The sequence below is a fragment of the Pelodiscus sinensis genome, chromosome 1 (genome assembly GCF_049634645.1).
Source record: "Pelodiscus sinensis isolate JC-2024 chromosome 1, ASM4963464v1, whole genome shotgun sequence".
NCBI lineage: Eukaryota > Metazoa > Chordata > Testudines > Trionychidae > Pelodiscus > Pelodiscus sinensis.
In genome coordinates, this window is record NC_134711.1 from 80809961 (window position 1) to 80831011 (window position 21051).

The 21051-nt window shown below is 43.1% G+C and overlaps 1 protein-coding gene and 1 long non-coding RNA gene across 10 annotated transcripts in view; one reads left to right on the forward strand and one right to left on the reverse strand.

The window, feature by feature from the left end:
* Positions 1-21051, reverse strand: part of NR2C1 (nuclear receptor subfamily 2 group C member 1) — a 114897-nt gene that overhangs the window by 38998 nt on the left and 54848 nt on the right. For all 9 annotated transcript variants that reach the window (XM_075933450.1, XM_075933426.1, XM_075933460.1 and 6 more), the window contains 4 exons: positions 17597-17776; positions 14806-14953; positions 14633-14723; positions 2046-2230 (listed from right to left, as the gene is read on the reverse strand). In XM_075933450.1, coding sequence (XP_075789565.1) covers positions 2046-2230; positions 14633-14723; positions 14806-14953; positions 17597-17776 — 604 coding nt within the window. The remainder of the gene's footprint in view (positions 1-2045; positions 2231-14632; positions 14724-14805; positions 14954-17596; positions 17777-21051) is intronic.
* LOC112545005 (uncharacterized) overlaps positions 1-21051 on the forward strand; it is a 48733-nt gene that overhangs the window by 19386 nt on the left and 8296 nt on the right. Inside the window, exons 3-4 of the long non-coding RNA XR_012905176.1 lie at positions 6875-6956; positions 8826-9008. This is a non-coding gene — a long non-coding RNA (uncharacterized LOC112545005). The remainder of the gene's footprint in view (positions 1-6874; positions 6957-8825; positions 9009-21051) is intronic.

Genomic DNA, 21051 nt, shown 5'->3' on the forward strand with positions numbered 1-21051 from the left:
TTCTTATGTATGTTCTAATGAGAAGAATCCGGTTTGCAGCACTGGGCCACACTGACACCCGCTGTGGAGCACCCACAGGGACGTCTCTCGAAGAAGAAAGAATGATTATGCAAGGTTAAAGCTCCCGCATTTTGCTTATTAAATATATGCTATACATTTGTCAATTTAAAAAAAATACACACAGGAAATTAAAAGGTGCAGTTAGGCACTTAAAAGTGTAAGGGAAAGAGAATGTGGCCTGTGCTATCTTACTTCTGTTCCCATGTACATTTTGTACACTAGTCTTGAAGTACACCATTACAAACTATTATATTCTTCTAAGTCCTGTCTTTTATGGTATACAGGTTGAGGGCGCAGTGAGGTTCCTACTGATGTCAATGGAAAGACACATTGACTTCAAATGGGAATTGGGTAAGACACTGGAAGAGTGTGATGTACATAAAGAAAACAACAGGGCAAACATTCTGCTTGCAATAACAGAGTAAATACAAAAACAATGAGTAGTCCTGTGGCAACTTAAAAACTAACAGATCTGGCATAAGATTCTGGCATAAGATTTCATGGACAAAGGCCCACTTTGTCAGATGCATGTGTTTTTTTCATTAAGTTGATGGATTTCCTTTTTGTTCAGCTAAGTTCAGTGCCTTGCACTGTGACAAGTATCAGAGGAGTAGTCGTGTTAGTCTGTATCTAGAAAAACAGTAAGGAGTCCTGTGGCACCTTAAAGACTATCAGATTTATTTGGGCATAAGCCTTCATGGGCAAAGATCTACTTCGTCAGATGCATCTGACAAAAAGCGCCTTTGCCCATGAAAACTTATGCCCAAATAAACCTGTTAGGGTACGTCTACACTTGCTCCCTAGTTCGAGCTAGGGATGCAAATATAGCCGACTGAAATTGCTAATGAAGCGGGGATTTGTATTTGCATTTTTTGAGGAGTAACGTTAGTTTGAACTAAGGGGTTTAATTTGAACTAACGTGTCCCGGGAACGCACTTCCTGGTTCGAATCAGCTGTTGAGCGGAATAACGTGTGGGCGAGATTATGCTAATGAAGCGCGGGATATTTAAATCCCCGCTCCATTAGCAATTTCGGTCAGCTACATTTGCATCCTTAGCTCAAACTAGGGAGCAAGTGTTGACATACCCTTAGTCTTTATGGTGCCACTTGACTCCTCATTGTTTTTGCAGATTAAGATTAACACGGCTACTCTTCTGATACAGAATAAATGCAGAGTAAAGCAAATGGAAGGCTAGGGACAGATCCTTAGCTGCATTAATTAGAGCTAGACTAGTTTACACCAATCATTATCTGAATTGATTTACTTCAAATTTACATTGGTATAATACAGTAATATTTTGACCCTGATCGTGAAGGATGGATGGTGTGTAGTGAATTAATGCTACACGTTGGCTGCTGTTGGGCCAACACTTGAGCTGATTGGAAAGGGTGGGCAAGATTGTGCTGGAAGGATTACCTGGAACAGCACTACTGTACTGCCTCCTTAATCTACTTACAATAGCACTGAAATGGTTCAAATTAAAACCAGTGAGGGCAAAGGATTTGTAAGATGAACTCAAATGCCACTGTAATACTGAAAATCCTTATGAAACACTTCTGTATGGACAGAAAATATTTTATGATCATTCCAGGATTTTTCAATGCTAAAATACTTAGATAGATGGGGATTAAGATTAATAATTTTTCCTATGTGGTATAAACTACTAAAAGAATATATAGTATATAGGCCAATGCCCAGAGCTGAAAACAATAATGAAAATATAAATTAGCCATCAAAGCTACATTTAAATTCTTTCCAAACACAAATATAATTTCTCATATTTAATTCTGAATGGAACTTCAGTGCAAAATGTTACTCAGAACTCAATTAGCAACTTCTGTATGGTTATTCTTCATCACAAGTTCAATATTTTACCATAATGATTTTTACTCAAGAACTGTCTGCATTGTTTGCTTTTGTAAGCTTTGAGTAAGATTACCAAAAAGAATTATATGTAAAAATGAAATACTGTAGTGTGCCTTACCTGGTAACATCACTACTTGCTTGTTCTTCTTGATGGAGTTCAGACAATGATGTATCTCCGTTGCTTAAACTTTCAATCATAGACAGCTCAGCACTACTTTGAGACATGTCTTTGGACTTACTGAGACTTGCTAATGAGGTTACTACATTTGCCAGCGTGCTTAAATCCCCTTGACATGCCTCAACCTAGGAAAAAAGAATAGTTTTAATCATTTTACACTGGAAGCATTTGACTCTGTAAAGGAAAAAAAATCCAGCTTTCACAGTAACAAATGAAACTATGGGACTGCAAACAGAATAAAAAAAATCTAAGTTGCTTTCAGCAACAAATTAATTTAAATACAGGAATTAGAACTTGCACACTAATTTTTTTTTTCAAAAATGAACTTTTACCAATAGTTGACGTATATTTTTGTAGGAAGAGCATTCCAAAAAGCAACATTTATGGAAAGACAAATAACTGAGAATATATTGGCAATTGACCAACAAAATTTTTGTGGTTCTGTGCTAATCCCTCTCATCTCCAAAAGATAAAAGTTTTATCACAACAAGTGCCAGTGTGAACAGAGCCTTGTGGGCAGGAGTGTTCTCCGCCAAACAACATGCATGCCACTCATTGTGGGTGGAAGTATTTTGTCAGAAAAAGAGCAGAAAAACATTGGCTACAATGCTCAACTTTTAGCAACACAACTGTGTTGACAAGGCTGTCTCTCTAAAAGCTATGTAGTGTAGACAAAGCCTAAGACAGTTTATTGCTGCTCTTAAATTATTCTTAGCTGGGTAAGAGAAGGGTTGTTAGGAGGGCATGCACACTTCCTAGTTTCTGTAGGCCAATTTCATTGCACACCCCAGGGGCTCCTTGAATCCCTCCATTTCCCCCATACAAGCTCCTTGTGTTCCACCCACCCATCTCTCCCACTTCTGGAAATCCCGGCAACCACTCTTATTCTGGGATCCTCCATCTACCCCACAGACAATGGGATCTGGTCATTGATCTCTATGACCCCCATTTTATACCATTATATTAAATTTTCTTTCTGGTTGAGAGAGAAGTCATTCAGGGTGTCCAACATGTTAAACTGTATTGGGAGGATGGACAGAGCTGAGATGGCAGGGGGGGTATTGTTATGCTGGAAGGTGTTAATAAGCTGCCATCAACTGATTCTTTGTCCATGGACAATTACAGAGATGGAAAAGCTGCTGAATCTGCTAACAAGATTCAAAGGGCTTTACATGCCTCATTTCCTTCTACCCGTTTTTTCTATTTTCACCAAAATCAATAGGATTTTGTCCACTGATACCTAAAAAAATCTCTGAAATGACTGGATGTAGCATTAAAAGTTACTGTACCACATTCAGACAGAGAAATACCATGAAAAAGAGTGACAAGGTATATTTTGGGACCAATGCAGCTATGATAACGCCACAAATATCAAGTTGAGTGTAAGGCCTTGTCATAACATAAGCTATGTTAATTTGATTTACTAATGTAGGTGTCTACACTACACAAAGTTCATTCTATCAATCGAAGTTGCTTTCTGTACTCCACCTACATGAGAGGTGCAGTGATTGACTTGACATCCCCAGGTCGACATGGAGATAGTGTAGACACTGCAATGTGCAATTCAAATGAATTGGCTTCCAGGAGGTGTCCCACAGTGCTCTCCTGTGACCCCTTTGGAAAATGCTTTCAACTCCACAGCATCTCAGATAGGTACACAGGAAACATCTTCTTTCCTGTTAAAGCCCCAGGAACTTTTGAATTTTCATTTCCTATTTGGATCAGCATGAGCTTGCCAACACAGTTGATCATGGAGGCTCAAGGCTGCAAACAGGCTCCATCTTGGCGTACACAAGAGGTGATGGATCTTACTGCTGTGTGGGTAGAAGAGTCTGTGCAGGCAGAGCATGATCCAGCAGAAGAAATACTGACATCTACGCCAAGAGATGGGCGTAAGGGAGAAGAACTACACAAGGGACAAACAGCACTACTGTGTGAAAATAAAGGACCTTTAGTAAGCGCATTAATAAGAAAAGGGAGGTTAACAATTGTTCTGGTTCTGCCCCACAGACATGCTGCTTTTATGAGGAGCTGCATGTGATTCACAGTGGTGACCCCACCACTATGTCCAAAACGTTCCATAGATACCTGGCAGAAGCCTTTTGAGCAACAATGACTATTGACAAGGAGTGACTTTCTTTTCAGACTGCAAAATAACCGTTGGTGATGTTAAACTACCAATTGTGATCTTGGGAGATCTAGCCCATCCCTTGCTCCCATAGCTCAGGAAGTCATACAACCTCAGCTTGGACAGCAGTAAGGATCAGTTCAACCCTAGGCTGAGCAAGTGCAGAATAGTGGTGGAATTCCCCTTTGGAAAAAGGTCACTGGCACTGTTTGTTTAGTGATCAAACCAGTAGACAAAGGGGCACCCTTGTGGTCCTTAAGTTTTGATTACATCAATGAGGCCAAATGACAACTCTCTGATGTCACCTACTATACTGATGTTAAAGATGACCCCATGCCACAATTCACTCAGGAATTTAAGGGTATCATCAAATACTTCTCCAAATAACTCAATAGAAACTCTACAAATTCATCCCCATGAGCTCACCCCAGTGATCTTCCACATACTTCCCAAGATACAAAAACAAGAGAACTCAGGCAGAACCATCATATCTGGCCATGGCTTTCTTACTGAAGGAATATTAAGAGTCATAGAAACCTTCCTCAATTCATTTACCAAACAAAGAGCCAGTTTCCTCCAGGGCATAACCGACTTTCTCCAGAAATTCCATTATTTCAACATCCCTTAGAACATCATACTTTGCCACCTTAACAGTAATATCCTACTAGGGATGTAAAATCCCATTTAATTGGTTAACTGGTTAGCTGATTAAAAGGAGGATGGCTGGAGCATTCAAGTCAGGCTACACTGTCCTCCCCCACCAATGGCAAAGGCTGCTCTGGCTGGATTGGAGCGCCCCCTGCCTACAGTGCACCTGGGCCAGGCCTGTCACCAACTAGGGATGTCAAATCCCATATAATTGGTTAACCAGTTAAACATAATGTTTAATTGGTTAAGCAATTAAAGGAGTGGCAAGCATCACTCCTCCCACAGATATCTACAGGACAATGGACAACACTCAGATATACAACCCGAAATGTTACCAAACTCATCTTCACCCATAACAATTTTACATTAAAACAACAAACATTTTGTCCAAACCATGGTAACAGTCATGGCTATTAGACTGGCTCCCTAATATGTCAATCTTTTTATGGGTCATCTTGAAAAGAATTTCTGACAAATACATCACAAAACCAGTGATATATCTGGGATACATTGATGATATTTTCATCCTCAGAACAGATGACCTAAACTTTCTCAACTTCTCACCACTTCAACACCCAAAACAAATATTCTGATATCAGCATCAACTTCCAGGTCATCACTACAAGGGAACAATACAGACAGCCATTTATAAGATGATCACAGAGCACCATACTTACTGTTACAGATCCAGTAAACATCCCAAACCTTCCAAGAAATCTTTTATCTACAGCAAGGCATCCAGATACCACAGAATATGCTTCAAGGAAAAAAGTCTAGATAAACACTTTAATAAACTGAAAACTATCTTCACTGCACAAGGGCGCTCTGCCAGAGAAAACGACTGAATCATGGAAAGGGCCACCCAAATACCCAGAAAATATGCTTCAATTTCTGTTCAGGGGACACATTCTGACTATACACACCTAACTGTCACTGTCTTCCCACACATCAATACAGGGTTTTCATTAAACAACTGGGGACCTATCCTGAAATAAATTTTTCTTGAACTCCCTCTTCTGGTCTTCAAACAAACTGCAATGTCACCAAACTTATCGTCAGAAGCAACCTTCCAACAGACAAACTCAAACACATTTAAAGTGGCACCAGACCTGCCAAAATAACAGATGCAAAACCTCCATATATAGCTGCATTGCTACAATGAACAATACTTCCCACAACACAACTCACAAGATCTATGTGCCCTATATATGCCCATCAAAACGTGTGGCGTATCTCATCTAAAGCACTAAAAGATGCAACAACTAAATGGGTGAAAGAGGAAGTTACTAATTTGCAAATGGAGGTTCTTTGAGATATGTAGCCCTTACCTGTATTCCATCTAGGGTTTATGCATGAACATCATGTGCCCTCAGTGGGCACAATTTTAAAATAGTATTGTAGTTGCTCCACTCATGCACCTTTGCCACGCCTCATGGCTTTATCTGAGATGATAAAGGCCAGAGAGCACTGATCGTGTCTCCAGTTTCTTCTCCATTGCAAAACCAAGAGATCCGCAGCTAAAGGGAAGGAAGTTGAGAAGTGCACTACAGATAAGTACTAAAGAACTTCCAATTCCAGGTAAGAAACCTCCTCATCTTCTTTGAGCGATTGTCTCTATTGTATTTCACCATGAGTGAGTAACACATAGTACCTAAGTTGGAGGAGGAAAGAGTTGAGTGGAGGACAGCCATGCTGAATGAGACATCCAACACAGAGTTCTGCACCAAGGTGTAATATGTAGTGAAAATGGGGACGGAACTCCATGTGGCCACTTTACAATGTCTCAAAGCAGCACATCATGGAGGGTGGCCATGGGCTCTTGTGGAATGGGCCCTCACCCCAACAGGTGGAAATCAGTCCTGACAACTGATACCATAGTGTAATACACCCAAAATATACTGGAGATTCTCTGGGAGAAACTGCATGACTATTAATTCTCTCCAATACTGTGAAACAACTTAGGAGACTTCCTGATCGGTCTTGTCCTCTGCAGATAGAAGGTCAAGCCTAGGGGACATGGATGGAGTGATGTCATTCTTCCTCTTCTGAGACATGAGGCTTTGGAAAGAAAGCAGGTAAGTGGATGGGTTAGTTCAGATGAAACTGGTATACAACCTTTGGTAGAAATCTGGGATAGAAAAGAGGAACATAAAGCAAACCCAGCGGCCCACAGGACTGTTTCATTAGTGCTAATATAAAGAGGTGGAGGTCCCGCTGGTGAATGATAGGTTGTGCAGGTGGGAAAAGTTCTGATGAGACCTTTCCGAAACTTAGCACACAAGTGTGTAAATACAGAATACCCTTCCAGGAGGGCGGGAGTACGTAAGGTGTTAACTGCTCCTAACTGGGCTTTCAGAGAACTGAGGATGAATACCATTTTTTTAAGGACAGAAAGAAATCCAAAAGAAGGGGAATCTCCACATCTTCTGAGGAAAGCCTTTTCTGTTGGGCCCAGGAGGTAAAGCGATTCTATTTGGCCCAGGAGGAATTCATAGAGAACTCTTTCCTACTGTTTGATAGCATGCTTTGCACTTCCAATGAATATGCCCATTCTAGAGAAGAAACCCTTCCAAATGTCACACTGGAAGGTGAAGTGTCTGCAGGCCAAAAGTCGGATCGTGCAGTGATGTTGCATTTGCAGCTCAGGGGAAGGGGAGGATGGGCAGACATTTGGAGGAGGCTGAGAAACCCAGAATTGGGTGATCAGAATAACCACTGCTCCTCTCTCTCACCTACTCTTGTTGAGTACTCCTGGCAGAAGTATTTGAGGGGGGAAAGGTGTAGCTGATCCAATCTGACTAGTGTAATATGAGAGTATCATCTTGAGATTGGAGACATATACCTTGCCAGGAACAGTATGTGCTGCATTTGTTGAAATGGAAGGCAAAGTTGTCTCCAATTGGAGACGCTCATCAGTTGAAGATGTTGCTTACTACAGTGTTGTGGAATTTCCACTTGTGATCAGACACAAGTTTGCTGCTAAGAAGGTCTGCAGTCATATTCTGAGTCCCTAGAAGATAGAATGCAGATAGCAGCATCCTCTGGGTGATGCACCAGTTCCATAGATTGACTACTTCCCCACACAAAACAGTTGATTTCCTGCCCCCTTGGTTTGTTGATAATAAACAAACAGTGGCGGTATTGTCCAATATGACGGGAACATGATCGGAGGGGATAGATGGGGAAAATGTTACATATGCCTTTCTTACAGCCCTGAGTTCAAGAACATTGATTTGCATCCTGAATTTCTGAGGAATCAATGTTCCTTGTTTCATGTAATATCTCATGTTCTCTCCACGCAATGAGGGAAGAATCAATGACTGTCCTGTTCAAGAAGGAGGGGAAAAGTAGATCCCTGATGTTATGGGTCTGTCCACCATTGGAGAGACCAAAGTACCTCAACGGGGAAATATCAGCATTAGGTTTATGACATACCACATGTGTGAGTAAACTCTTCTGGAGTTACATCTGGTGGTTGTGAAAATGGATGCGAGTGAAGTCTGTGACGTGTATACGGCCAAAGAAGGATTGGCAGTACTGGCCAGGACCCAGAATTGTTGCCCATTAGGCAACAAGTTCTTCCAGAGTCAGAATCTGACCTTTGGTAGGTATGTCTGTACTTTGATTGAGCTGATGATGGCATCATGAAGTCTATGGACTGTGTGGAAACCAAAGTTAATTTTTCAACACAGAGGCCAACTGAAAGCAAGGAAAGTAGTCTCAGGAACATGGAGGCTGAGATCTGAGCTTCATCTCTGGATCATGCTGCTAAGAGCCAGTCGTCAAGAAAGGGAAATATAAGGACCCCATAACAGCTGAGATAGATCACCATGACAAAAATAACTTTGGTGAAGAGCCTGTACTGACTAACCTGGTATAAAGAGTGCTAAACAACCGCCAAATGGTAGGTTGATGGTTCCTCAGAAATATTTTTTTTCTAACAGATTTGCATGAGGAGGAAGGATGTGAAGGTGGAACCGGAGTGAGAGATTGTTAGGTCCTTTGGCACTTGCATGGTGGTTCATACATCTTCCTTTAGAAAAACTGGGAAATCTTGTATTATGATGTGGATGGCAGGCAGCAGAATTTATGCACGGGTGCTGGTGGATAGATATCTAGTCACTGAGGTATGGCTTTTGAATCTTTGAGGGGGTGGAGGGAATTGTCTGTTTTCTGATTAAAAATATATAATTTGTTAAAAGGGAGTTCTCAATGGTATTTTGTGTCTCCCTGGGGAAATCAAGGGATAAAACCACGATCCCCTCTGCATGACAATACTTGTAGCCATTGAGCCTGCCTCCATAGGCACTGAGGGTATGTCTACACTACAAAGTTAATTTGAACTAACGGACGTTAGTTCAAATTAACTTTGATAGGTGCTACACTAGCAAACCGCTAGTTCGAACTTAATTCGAACTAACGGAGCGCTTAATTCGAACTAGGTAAACCTCATTCCACGAGGACTAATGCCTAGTTCGAATTAAGTAGTTCAAATTAAGAGCTGTGTAGCCACTTAATTCGAACTAGTGGGAGGCTAGCCCTCCCCAGCTTTCCCTGGTGGCCACTCTGGGCGCCACCAGGGAAACTCTTCTGCCCCCCCTCCCGGCCCCGGAGTCCTTAACAGGGCATGGGCTGGCTATGGTGCCTGTGCCAGGTGCAAGCCTGCCAGCACCAAGCCAGCAGACCCTGCACCTGGCACGGCTCGAGCCAGCCACCCGCTGCCACCCAGCCCTCCGCCTCTTCCCGGGACCAGGTTGGCGGCTCCCGGGAGCCTGCCCAGGTCCGCAAGAGGTGGGCGCCCGCCTGGTCTAGTGCAGACATCGTGGACCTCATCCACGACCTCCGCACTAGGCACAGGAAAGTGGCCGTCTAGGGCAGGATAGCTGCCAGCCTGGCCACCCAGGAGCAGGTGTGCTTGAAAATCAAGGTGGTCCAGTGAGACCCCTGACCCTGAGCCCTGAGCTTAGAATGGCCGTACTGGGTCAGACCAAAGGTCCATCTAGCCCAATAGCCTGTCTGCCGACAGCGGCCAACACTAGGTACCCTGGAGGGGATGGACCGAAGACAGTGACCAAGCCATTTGTCTCGTGCCATCCATCTCCAGCCTTCCACAAACAGAGGCCAGGGACACCATTTCTACCCCCTGGCTAATAGCACTCCATGGACCCAACCTCCATGACTTTATCTCACTTCTCTTTAAACTCTGTTATAGTTCTAGCCTTCACAGCCTCCTGCAGCAAGAAGTTCCACAGGTTGACTATTTGCTTTGTGAAGAAGAACTTTCTGTTATTAGTTTGAAGCCTGCTACCCATTCATTTCATTTGGTGTCCTCTAGTCCTTCTATTATGGGAACTAATGAAGAACTTTTCTTTATGCATCCTCTCCACACCACTCGTGCTTTTATAGACACTGTTCAGAAACATGGCTGTGGGATAGTTTTTCTTTAAAAACTGAGAGTCCGGAGGGAAGCTTCAGGAGCTGCTCCCATCCCCCGCACAATCCCATTGCCCAGTTTCTGGCCAGACACTGGCCAATGGGAGCTGCCTATCTCAATAACAGGCAGCCATGAAGCACAAGGGGCTCCAGAGCACATGGCTGCAGCCTGTGCGGGGGTGGGGCAGGCAGAGAGGCTGATTCAGGAACCACTGCTGGCTGGTAAGTCTCCTGGCAGAGCCTACCTTTGGCACCTGAGTTCCTCCCTTCTCCGACCCTCTGCCCCCCACTCCACATACCCAAATCCTCTTGGCCCCCTCCTGTACCCATATCCCTTTCCAGATCTGGCACCCCAATACCCTGCCCCAAATCCCTGCCCTAGGTCAACACCCTATACCCCAGTCCAGTGCCCCAGGTCACAACTGCCTCCTTCATCCAAAATCCCTCCCATACCCCAAGCTCCCTTCTGCACCCAACCTTCATCCCAGGCCCCGCACCTCCTCCATTTAACGTCATGGAACAGCGCAGCCCTCAACCACTTTCCAAATTCTTGGAGTGGCCCCTCATCAAAAATTATTGCCTACTCCTGCCTTAACTGGTACAAAATATCTCTTTTCTGCCCCCTTGGCAGTAGGCAGGCACATGGCTGGAGTATGCCCAACTGGTTGAGCTGGTCAAAGAATGGCAGTATTGAATGGGAGGGCACCCCTACAAGTGGTCTCTCTAAGCTGCATGGCAGCACAGCTTCACACGTGATTTATCAGCCCTGCTCTGTCAGTCAGCCCTGGGCCACTGACTGGGTGAGGCTGATTAATAACCGTTGAATCTGTGCTGACATGCATCTTAGAGGGAACACTGATTCCCTACTTAATACCAATGAGTGAAGGATGCCTGGTAGCTGTTGTTTCATGTTCCAGTACTTCCTCAAGGGGGATGTGAAGTTCACCTGCTACTCTACACAGGAGATCTTGGAATTACTGAAAGTCTCTGCAGCATTTGGGGAGAAAGATAGAAAATGTTTCTCTTCTGGCAGTACTGTACCCAATTAAGCAGATCTTCTTCCATGATCAATTCAGAGTACTTACTTGAAAGTGTTCTACATACAAGAGAGGCTAAGTCTCCCACACGGAACGAGTGAGTACTGGGGCCAGGATTCCCAGCAGGATCCCGAGTGTGATATATCTGGCAAGCACATGGGCTACATCTACACAGTTTCCTTCTTCCGTAAAAGCCTATGCAAATGAAGCACAGATTAGCATATTGCTGTGCTTCATTTGCATAATTGAGTCATTTTTGCACAAAATCCCATCTTGCACAAGAGCCGTTCTTCCTGAAAAAAATAATTATGCGGCAATATGCTAATCTACACTTCATTTGCATAGGCTTTTGCGGAAGAAGGAAGCTATAGTCTAGACACACCCTTATTGTCTATACCACCCTGAGTCACTGTTCAAATAATCATTAACACTTAGGTCTATGGAACTGAACATGATCTTTTCAGCATTACATACGTAAGACTTCCTTCTTATGTTCTACAGTTTTGTGAGCCAGTCAGAAGTTCAGGGAGGATATTTATGATGAAGGAATGAATGAGAAGTTATGTCAGTACAGGTATATAGGGAAGCCAGACTACTACAACAAGATATAATTTCTTTTTACTTCTTGATTTAGCTGCTAAATAGCCCACAAAGTACCCAGTAGCTTACGGTAGCAACCAGCCAGCAATCAACCTTTACTTCACCAAAAATTATTTGAAGAAAAGAGCACGCATACCTACAACACGTAACAACAAAGCTGCCCTCTTAAGTTTATTTACTCATTCATACTCTCATTTTCACTGGCCTGCCCATAAAGGGAAAAAACATCATTTGACCAGAACTTTCCCAAGTGCAGTAAGCAGGGTAAAGTGCATGAGAGCAAAATAAAAAAACTGGACATCAGTTAAAGAAAGAAAAAAGTTAGCATAAATGAAGAACCATCAGAACTCAGATGAAAGTGGGAATAAGAAAAAAAAATCAGTCTAAAATATTTATGGGGAATAAGGATATTATTTAGCTATCATTTATTATCATACTGGGTACATTAAGGGTTTGAATTGCTGCCTGACCTGACTTCTGTTTAAATTTAAGAAAAGTCTTTCTTTTCCTTTGTGCCACTTTTAATGGTGAGAGTTGTGGTGGCAGCATGGACAGTAGGGCGGCCCAGACCTCCCCTTCTTCTGTAACAGGTCCCATCTCCTCCTGAGGAATTCCCAAGCCAGCCAGGAGATATGATCCCATCAGTGTGGCCTTGGGGCCTCTTCCTCCCAGTGCAAACTGTCACTCAGTTCCAAAGGAAGCTTCTCATGGGGTGCCCTTATTAGGTGCCTCAACCACCTCAGCTGGCTCCTCCCAACCTGGAGAAGTAGCAGTTCAACTCCATGGCTCTCCTGAATAGCCAAGCTCCTCACCCAGTCTCAGAGTAAGCCCCACCACCTTCCAGATAAAGCTAATTTCCTCCGCTGGTACCCTGAATTTTGTCCTTTTGGTCATTTCCCAAAATTCATGACCAGGGCTCGACAAATAATGCAATCTACTCGCCTGTGGCAAGTAGACTGCAACCCGGAAGAGCTAGGTTCAGGCGATCTGCATATGTGCAGATTGCCCTGCGCATGTGCAGATCGCCAGACAGCGCGGCTGGCGAGCGGGGCTTGCCACGGTTCGGCGAGCCCTTTTCATGACCATAGGTGAAAATGGGGATGTACAATGACCTGTAAACTGAGAGCTTTGTTCGAGAACTGATCTCCCACTTCACCACCACAGACTGGTACAGCGTCTGCCACACCAATCCATTGGTTAATCTCACTCTCTCACTTATCACTTGTGAACAAAACTCCTAGATACTTGAACTCTTCACTAAGGGCAGCAGCTCTTCCCTCTCTTGGAGAGAGCTGATCCTCATCCTAATCACTTCACACTCATCTGCGAAACATTCAAGTGCATGGTGGAGATCATAATCTGGGGAAGCAAAAAAACATCACCTGCAAACAGCAGAGAGGCCACCTGCAAGTTCCTGTACTGGATACTCCACAGCTCAGCTCACCTTGTTATCCTGTCCATGAAAATCATAAACAGGAGTGGGGACAAGATGCACCCTTGGTGGAGTCCAATGCCCACCTTGAACAAAAACTTGACAATCTTAAGAATACAATCACATCTCGCGCTCTGAGAATAGAGGGACTGGATAGCACACAAAAGCAACACTCGCACCTCCTACTCCCACAGCACTTCCTACAAGACATCTCAGGGAACATGGTTATATGCCTTCTTCAGGTCTACAAAAAAGATAGACCAGATTAGCAAAGTCCCACAATCCCTCAAATATCTACAAGAGAGCAAAGAGCTGGTCTGTTGCTTCACAACAGGGACAGACTCTGCACTGTTCCTTCTGAATCTGGGATTCAACTAACAGGCATTATTACCTCTTCTCCAGCACCCTGGCATAGGTTTTGCTAGGGATGCTGAGAAGTGTGATTTCTCCCACCCCTCATAGTTGGAACACGGCTTCTGGTTTCCTTCTGGGACCATCATCCTGGTTTGCCTTTCCAGAGGTTCTGCACAGGCCTTCCACACAATACTGAAGAGGCATGTTAACCATGACATCCTAAAAAGTGCTTCAACATCTCTGTATGAATTTAAGAAACTACATTTCCTTTTTTACCGCAATGACTATGTTGTGAATTCTGAAACAATATTTAGTTTTCTGAGCGTTTACATGATTCAGGGAGAACTTTACTACTAAAGGTATTTGTGAAATGCATTCAGACAGAGCGATAGCTACCTCGGTAAGGGATTGCAGGTCACCAAATCTGAGTCCTATTTTCAAATAATCAGTATGTGAACGCAAAAATTAAATTGAAGATGAATAATTCAGAGAGGCCACCCAAGACCATATGTTTGTTAACATACTATGAGTCCACCAGTCAGTGCTAAAAGGAAAAAAACCTGCTGTGCTCAGAATTCAAAATACAAGAAAAAAAGTCTTTTTCCAAGAGGAGTAAAACTTCCTACAGCTAGCAACTTTTAAATGAAAAAGAGAGGTAGCGTTTATGTCCCAGATTTTCTAAAACAGGTAAGAATCAGAGGACTGCGTGTACATACTCGGCACAGTAAAAGCATGCCTTCATTGTTGCTACTTTACTACTACGGCTACAATTCTGTTTATACTTATGCTAGTTTAATAAGAACAGACACAAATATGTCTATGAAAGCTGGGGAAATCACACCTCTAGGTTGTAGTGTGTATGTAGCCTTAGTATTTTATTCATGTGAACACATACCTTATCTTGTGTCATAAGCACAGTAGGCTCACTTTTTATTCCAGACTGATGAATATTTACAAACATTCCTGACTCTAGCAGTCCTGTTGATCTGAAGGGGGAAAAGTACAAACTTTAGTGTTCTGATGTTGCTGACATCAAGAAACTATTAGTCTTGAGCACTATTTACATACCTTGCTGTTTCATTGTCCGTTACAAAAGTTGGTGTTGCAGCTAGTGGGCTGCGCAGATCTTTTCGGATGTAGATCTTTTCCGTAGAAGCTGCACAGTTTGAAGATTTTTCTCGTGATACTTCAATTGGTTTCCTCTCACACTGAACAGCTAACAAAATGGTTTGTAACTATTAGGTGACAACCCAATATTCATGAACTGGAGATATGATAAAAAATACTGTGTCTTTTTCTTCCAATTACTGCTGAAAGCGCCTGCTGTTTAATGTATGTGTTTTTATTTAGAAGCTACATTGCATAACAAAAATGTATAAAATCATCAGCTATGACTCTGGATAAATAAACACTTGTTTTATGGTTACTAAAACAGTGAAAGAATCAAAGACTAAAGATACAAAAAAACAATAATTTTAAAGAAATTAAAATGATCCCAAGGGAGTTTTCACCTGTCAGGATCCTTATGGAGAGACGTTTTTGCTTCATATTGTCTGAGTCTGCTAAGTTCACATGCCCCTCTCCCTTTTTGAGAGAGTGAGGGTCACAGTGTCTCCTTTTTATGCTTCTGTTGGAAATTTAATCCACAACTACTCAACCTTTTGGTTCCATGCCAACAAATATAGCATCATTAAAATAAATTAAAAAAATATTCTTCTGCATGGAGATATCTGACTTCAAACAACAAAGCCAACTGAAAACTTGCTTACAAACCTGATTTTAAGATCTCAAGGGAGAACTTCTTCTTCACAGGAAATAACTACTTACATGCTTACAACAAATTTAGTTTGGTCACTGTAAAACCAAAACACTAAAAAGTTTATCATATGCGCCATAAAATATGTACAGGCAGTCCCCGGGTTACGTACAAGATAGGGACTGTAGGTTTGTTCTTAAGTTGAATCTGTATGTAAGTCAGAACTGGCGTCAGCCGCTGCTGAAACTGATCAGTTTCAACCGCGGCTGAATCTGGACGCCAGTTCTGACTTACATACAGATTCAACTTAAGAAACCCAGGCGTCCCCAAGTCAGCTGCTGCTGAAACTGATCAGCGGCTGATTCCAGGAAGCCTGGGGCAGAGCAACTATGCCTCGGGCTTCCTGTAGTCAGCTGCTGGTCAGTTTCAGCAGCGGTTGACTTGGGGACGCCTGGGGCAGAGCAGCTGGGGTGCTGCTGGGTTGCTCCAGTAGCGCGGCTCCTCGGTGCTACTGGAGCAATCCAGCAGCACCCCAGCTGCTCTGCCCCAGGCGTCCTGATTCAGCCGTTGCTGAAACTGACCAGCAGCGGCTGAATCAGGACGCCGGGGCAGAGCAGCTGGGGTGCTGCCGAGTTGGTCCGGAGCGGCGCTGCGGGACCAACCCGGCAGCCCCCAGCTGCTCTACCCCAGGGGTAGGCAAGAAAAGCCTGGTCTGCTGGGGGGGAGGCACTAGCTGCACCCCCCCCAGCAGACCAGGGAGACGGGGGTGGCGGGACCACCCAAGTCCTCCATGGCTTTGCTCCGTCTCCCTGGTCTGCTGACCTGGGAGACGCGGAGCAAAGCTGCAGAGCATGCGGGCAGCGGGACAGTCCAGGCGCGCTGCGGCTGTCCCACTGCGGGCGTGCTCCGAGGCTTTGCTCCCCATCTCCCTAGTCTGCTGGTCGGGAGACGGGGAGCAAAGCCGCGGAGCACGCCCGCAGGGGGACAGCTCAAGCGTGCCCGGGCTGTCCTGCTGTGGGCGTGCTCCAAGGCTTTGCTCCCCGTCTCCCTGAAGACCAGGGAGATGGGGAGCAGCTTTTCTCGCCCCGGAGGATGGGGGGGCGGACTGCGGCGCATCTGGACATCCCACCACTCCCGTCTTCCGGGGCGAGAAAAGTCCCGTTTGTAACTGCGGATCCGACGTAAGTCGGATCCGCGTAACTCGGGGACTGCCTGTACCAGCTTATACTCCCAACTATTATATGAATATTAAGATAGTGTAACTCCATTTACTTCAATCAAGTTATACAATGGAAGAGTGTGGTCACCCACTCCTGAAATCATAGGTTCAACCCAATGCATGAATTAAAATAGGTATCAATGCATCTGGCTACCTTAAAGCTACTACTCACTAGTGATTATAATATAACAGCCTACATATAAGTACATAAAGCTTGGCATAAGTTTGGGATTCCTTTTGTGGGGCTATTTTAAGGCAGTGAAACCATAAAAGTCACAAAAAGGATGGATTAAAATAAACAACCACATTAATCCATAATTTTTTTTAAAAGTACACTGTTTATTGGAATGTACATACTTAAAATCTGCCAGCAAAAGGAAATGTCATAAAAGAACTTAGATCTGCAAAAATTAAGTCATATGTTCCTGCTAATCACTGCCTAGTAGATACCTCCCTTTGAGGGGCATACTAGGCAGAGTGCAGAAACTGCTGCTACCATGATTGACGGGCAAAATGAGAGGAAGGTAGAGTTATGTAAAATTTCTTCAGATGCTAAATTTACAAATCAATTTATCACTGAAAATGGATGCCACCCATCTAGGAATAATACTTTATTCTTATTTACTCTGTGCTGTGTTTTTTAAAGGTTATTTCAGTCCTTGACAAACTGTCAAAATTCAGAGTTTGAGTTACAATGGACTTTTATAATTCTTTGAGAAGATGATCTAACTATTTCTTAACAGTAATAAAGCCTGATTTGCATGTATATTACAGTATATTCTCCATAGCACACTCATGAATGCCTAATACATATGGAGAAAATACTGTAGTATATGCATCTATATTTTTACCCTACCAGATTTATAAATCTTTCTTATACTTACAGTCCTGTTTCATTCCAAACGCGATGCATCTCTGCAGCCTACAGTACTGACATCGGTTTCGATGATGTTTGTTAATAACACAGTCTTTTGCCCCTCGGCATGAATAAACTAAATTCTTTCGTATGCTTCTTTTAAAGAATCCCTTGCATCCCTCACATGTTACTGCTCCATAATGGCGTCCTAGTTGCAGAACAGCAGAAGTCAGGACATTAATTTCACAGTGTTAATAATATTTTCCCTCTTGTCTAAATATAATTTCTTTTACAAGTCAAAGAGTACTTATGACTTTACCTAGACGAGGCATGAATGCATTTTTTTAAAATGAGTTATAGATATTAAGACACTACCAAGTGGCTAGAAAATCACACAAAGAAACAAACTAACCAAATCTCTAGTGTAAACAACTTATGCAAAATGACCATTTCCCAATAGGTCAGTAATAGTTTTTTAACTCCTTGACTACAGTATCTTTGTTGCTAACAATAGCAGATACACCCAAAAACTGGATTCCCCTCCCCAAAAGCATTAGGATGAGCTCCCTTAGTTACTTGAATTATACATACTCTAGTAATTTTTTTCAGTTACTTTCTAATCAAGCTCTTTTATTGTCTATCAAACAATTTAGCAGTATAATTGTATGATTTAAAGATGACAGATAGTATACGTAATGAGGAAACAAGAACATATTTATGCATTTGATGACAATATCTGTCAAAACAGTGTGTTTTAAATTGGGTTAAAGATAAATCATATTTATTTTTATATGGAAGTACTGAGTGATGCAAGTAAACAAAAAATTGCTAAATCAATTCAATTTCAATATTTCCATGCTTTTCTCGTTATGCTTTTCTGTCCCTACAATTCAGATTTTAAGAAAATGATTATTTAAAACCTGCTTAGCTGAAAAAATAAAAATCTGAGTATGGCTACTGCATTTACAGATTTGGGTATCCTTGCTCATTTAGATACAGCCACTATCAGGGCTAAAGACAGACTTTGCCAAGCTCTGGTCAAGGCTGGGGGTGGTTCTTGGCCTGCAGGTGTGGGGTTTGGGCAGAAGGGACAGAGCTAGGGATAGTCCCAGCCAGCTGTTCAGTGTCTTGATTATGTGTCTCTGGAACTCTGGTAGTGATTTTGAGGAACCCAGGGCTCCAGCTGCTACTGCAGCTGAAGTTGCAGCAACCTCATTAGGAACTTAGGGCCCTTTTAAATCAGCATGGCCACACAAAAATGTTTAAAAATTTATATTATGGAGGTATTGTGGATGCGGCTTTAATTAGGGAGCACAATTCACAAAATCAGTTTCAAATGTAGATTAATTCAAGAAGAATACATTTTAAATGTATAGGTACGTTACTCACTCTTTAGAGATTTCCACTCAGATGTCTAGAAGAGATTTCCAGAGATTCTAATATTTTTTTGAGATCCCTCTAATCATTTCAAATGTCACACACACGTGAAATTTAATATAGTTTCACACTACAAGTAAGGTAGTTTTGAAAATAAATAAATACTTATAAATAAAATGGTTTACTATAACTGTTTTATTTTTCACTAGAGGAGAGGGGTGACAGTTCTGGTTCTTTTCAAATAACCTTTCATTCTTGATGCAGCTGCTCTGAGTCCCTAGAATAAGGGTGGGGAATCTTTTTTGGGTTGGGAGCCCCCCCATCTTTATCAATTCTCCTTCAGCATTCCCTGCTCTGACAAATCAGACAGAATGCATGATAGAGAAACTGCTTCTTTACAATTTGGGGACAATTTATATCTTTAAGTAGCAGCACTGCTATGGGTACCTACATGGCCCCACAATATACAGTAAAACTCCATTTGTCCGGCATCCAATGCTCCGGCACTCCTGATAGTCCAGCACCATCAGGAACCTGCAAGTGCTCCGAGCAGCCAGACAATTGGAGCTGCTCTGCGCCTGGCTTCCCTGATTCAGTCACTGCTGAAACTGACCAGCGGCTGATTCCAGGAATCCCGGGGCAGAGCAGGTGGGGTGCTGCCGGGTTGGTCCCGTAGCACCACCCCTCAGCGCTGCGGGACCAACCCGGTAGCACCCCAGCTGCTCTGTCCCAGGCGTCCCCAAGAGCAGCTGGGGTGCTGCCGGGTTGGTCTTGCAGCGCTGAGGGGTGGCGCTACTGGACCAACCCGGCAGCACCCCAGCTGCTCTGCTGCAGGCGTTCCCAATTCCCAATGCTGAAACTGACCAGCAGCGGCTGAATCGGGGACACCTGGGGCAGAGCTGGACTATCGGAAGGGGGTCTATGAGAGGTCTGGGGTGGCATCCCTCCACCCCCCACCCCCCTCATAGCCCCCCCTTCCAATAGTCCGGCATATCTGATAATCCAGCACCCCCTAGGTCCTAAAGGTGCCGGATTATCGGAAGTTTACTGTACCAATATTTCTATGGCTGACCTAGAACAACTTTTCCTCAGCTCCCATTCTCTAGCATCCTTCCTCTATGTATAGTACATTGATGACATCCTTGTCATATGGACCCATGGGAAGGAGACCCTTGAAGAATTCCACTGAGATTTCAACAATTTCCACCCCACCATCAACCTCAGCCTGAGCCAGTCCACAGAAGACACCCACTTTCTTGACATTACAGTTCAAATGAATGATGGTCACCATAACCACCACCCTATATCAGAAACCTACTGACTGCTATTCTTACCTACATGCTGTGATACATTGCCTACAGCAGTGTTTCTCAACCTTTTATTTTATAAAGTACCCCTTTACAAAAATTATAAGTACCCCCAGTACCTACAGTTTTCAGACACACTAAATTTTTTTCTACCATTGCCACACATTTGGCGGGAGATGAAATTTTTGGCTGTAAAAAGTACAAAACTAATAAAGCTCTGTAAAACTTAAAATAAAAATTCAGTTTCCTCCAAATTTCAGTTGTGTTGACATACCCTCAGACGTTGCTCAAGTACCCATATGGGTGAGTCTAGACTACAGAGTTGTTTTTTTTTTTTAAGTAGCCTTTTTTTAAAAAAAAAAAAAAACCTTCACCTGCATCTAGACTGCAGCCGCGTTCTTTCAAAAGTAAATCAAAAGATCGCGGCAGTTTTTTTGATCATGGTAAACCTCATTTTACGAGGAATAACGCCTTTGTTCGAAAGTACTCATTTCGAAAGTACTCATGCAAACTGTGCTTTTTCGAAAGAGAGTGTCTAGACTCTTTCGAAAAAGCAGCTTACTTTTTTGAAAAATCTGCTTGTAGTCTAGATGTAGCCTAAGGGTACTCGTACCACTGGTTGAGAAACACTTTCCTACAGCCAATCCCACATAGATAAACACCTACAAGATCTTTATCAGGCATTCTTAAAACTTACATACCCACCTTGGGAAGTGAAGAAACAGATTGACAGAACCAGACAAGTACCCAGAAGTCAACTACTTCAAGACAGGCCCAACAAGGAAAACAACAGAATAAG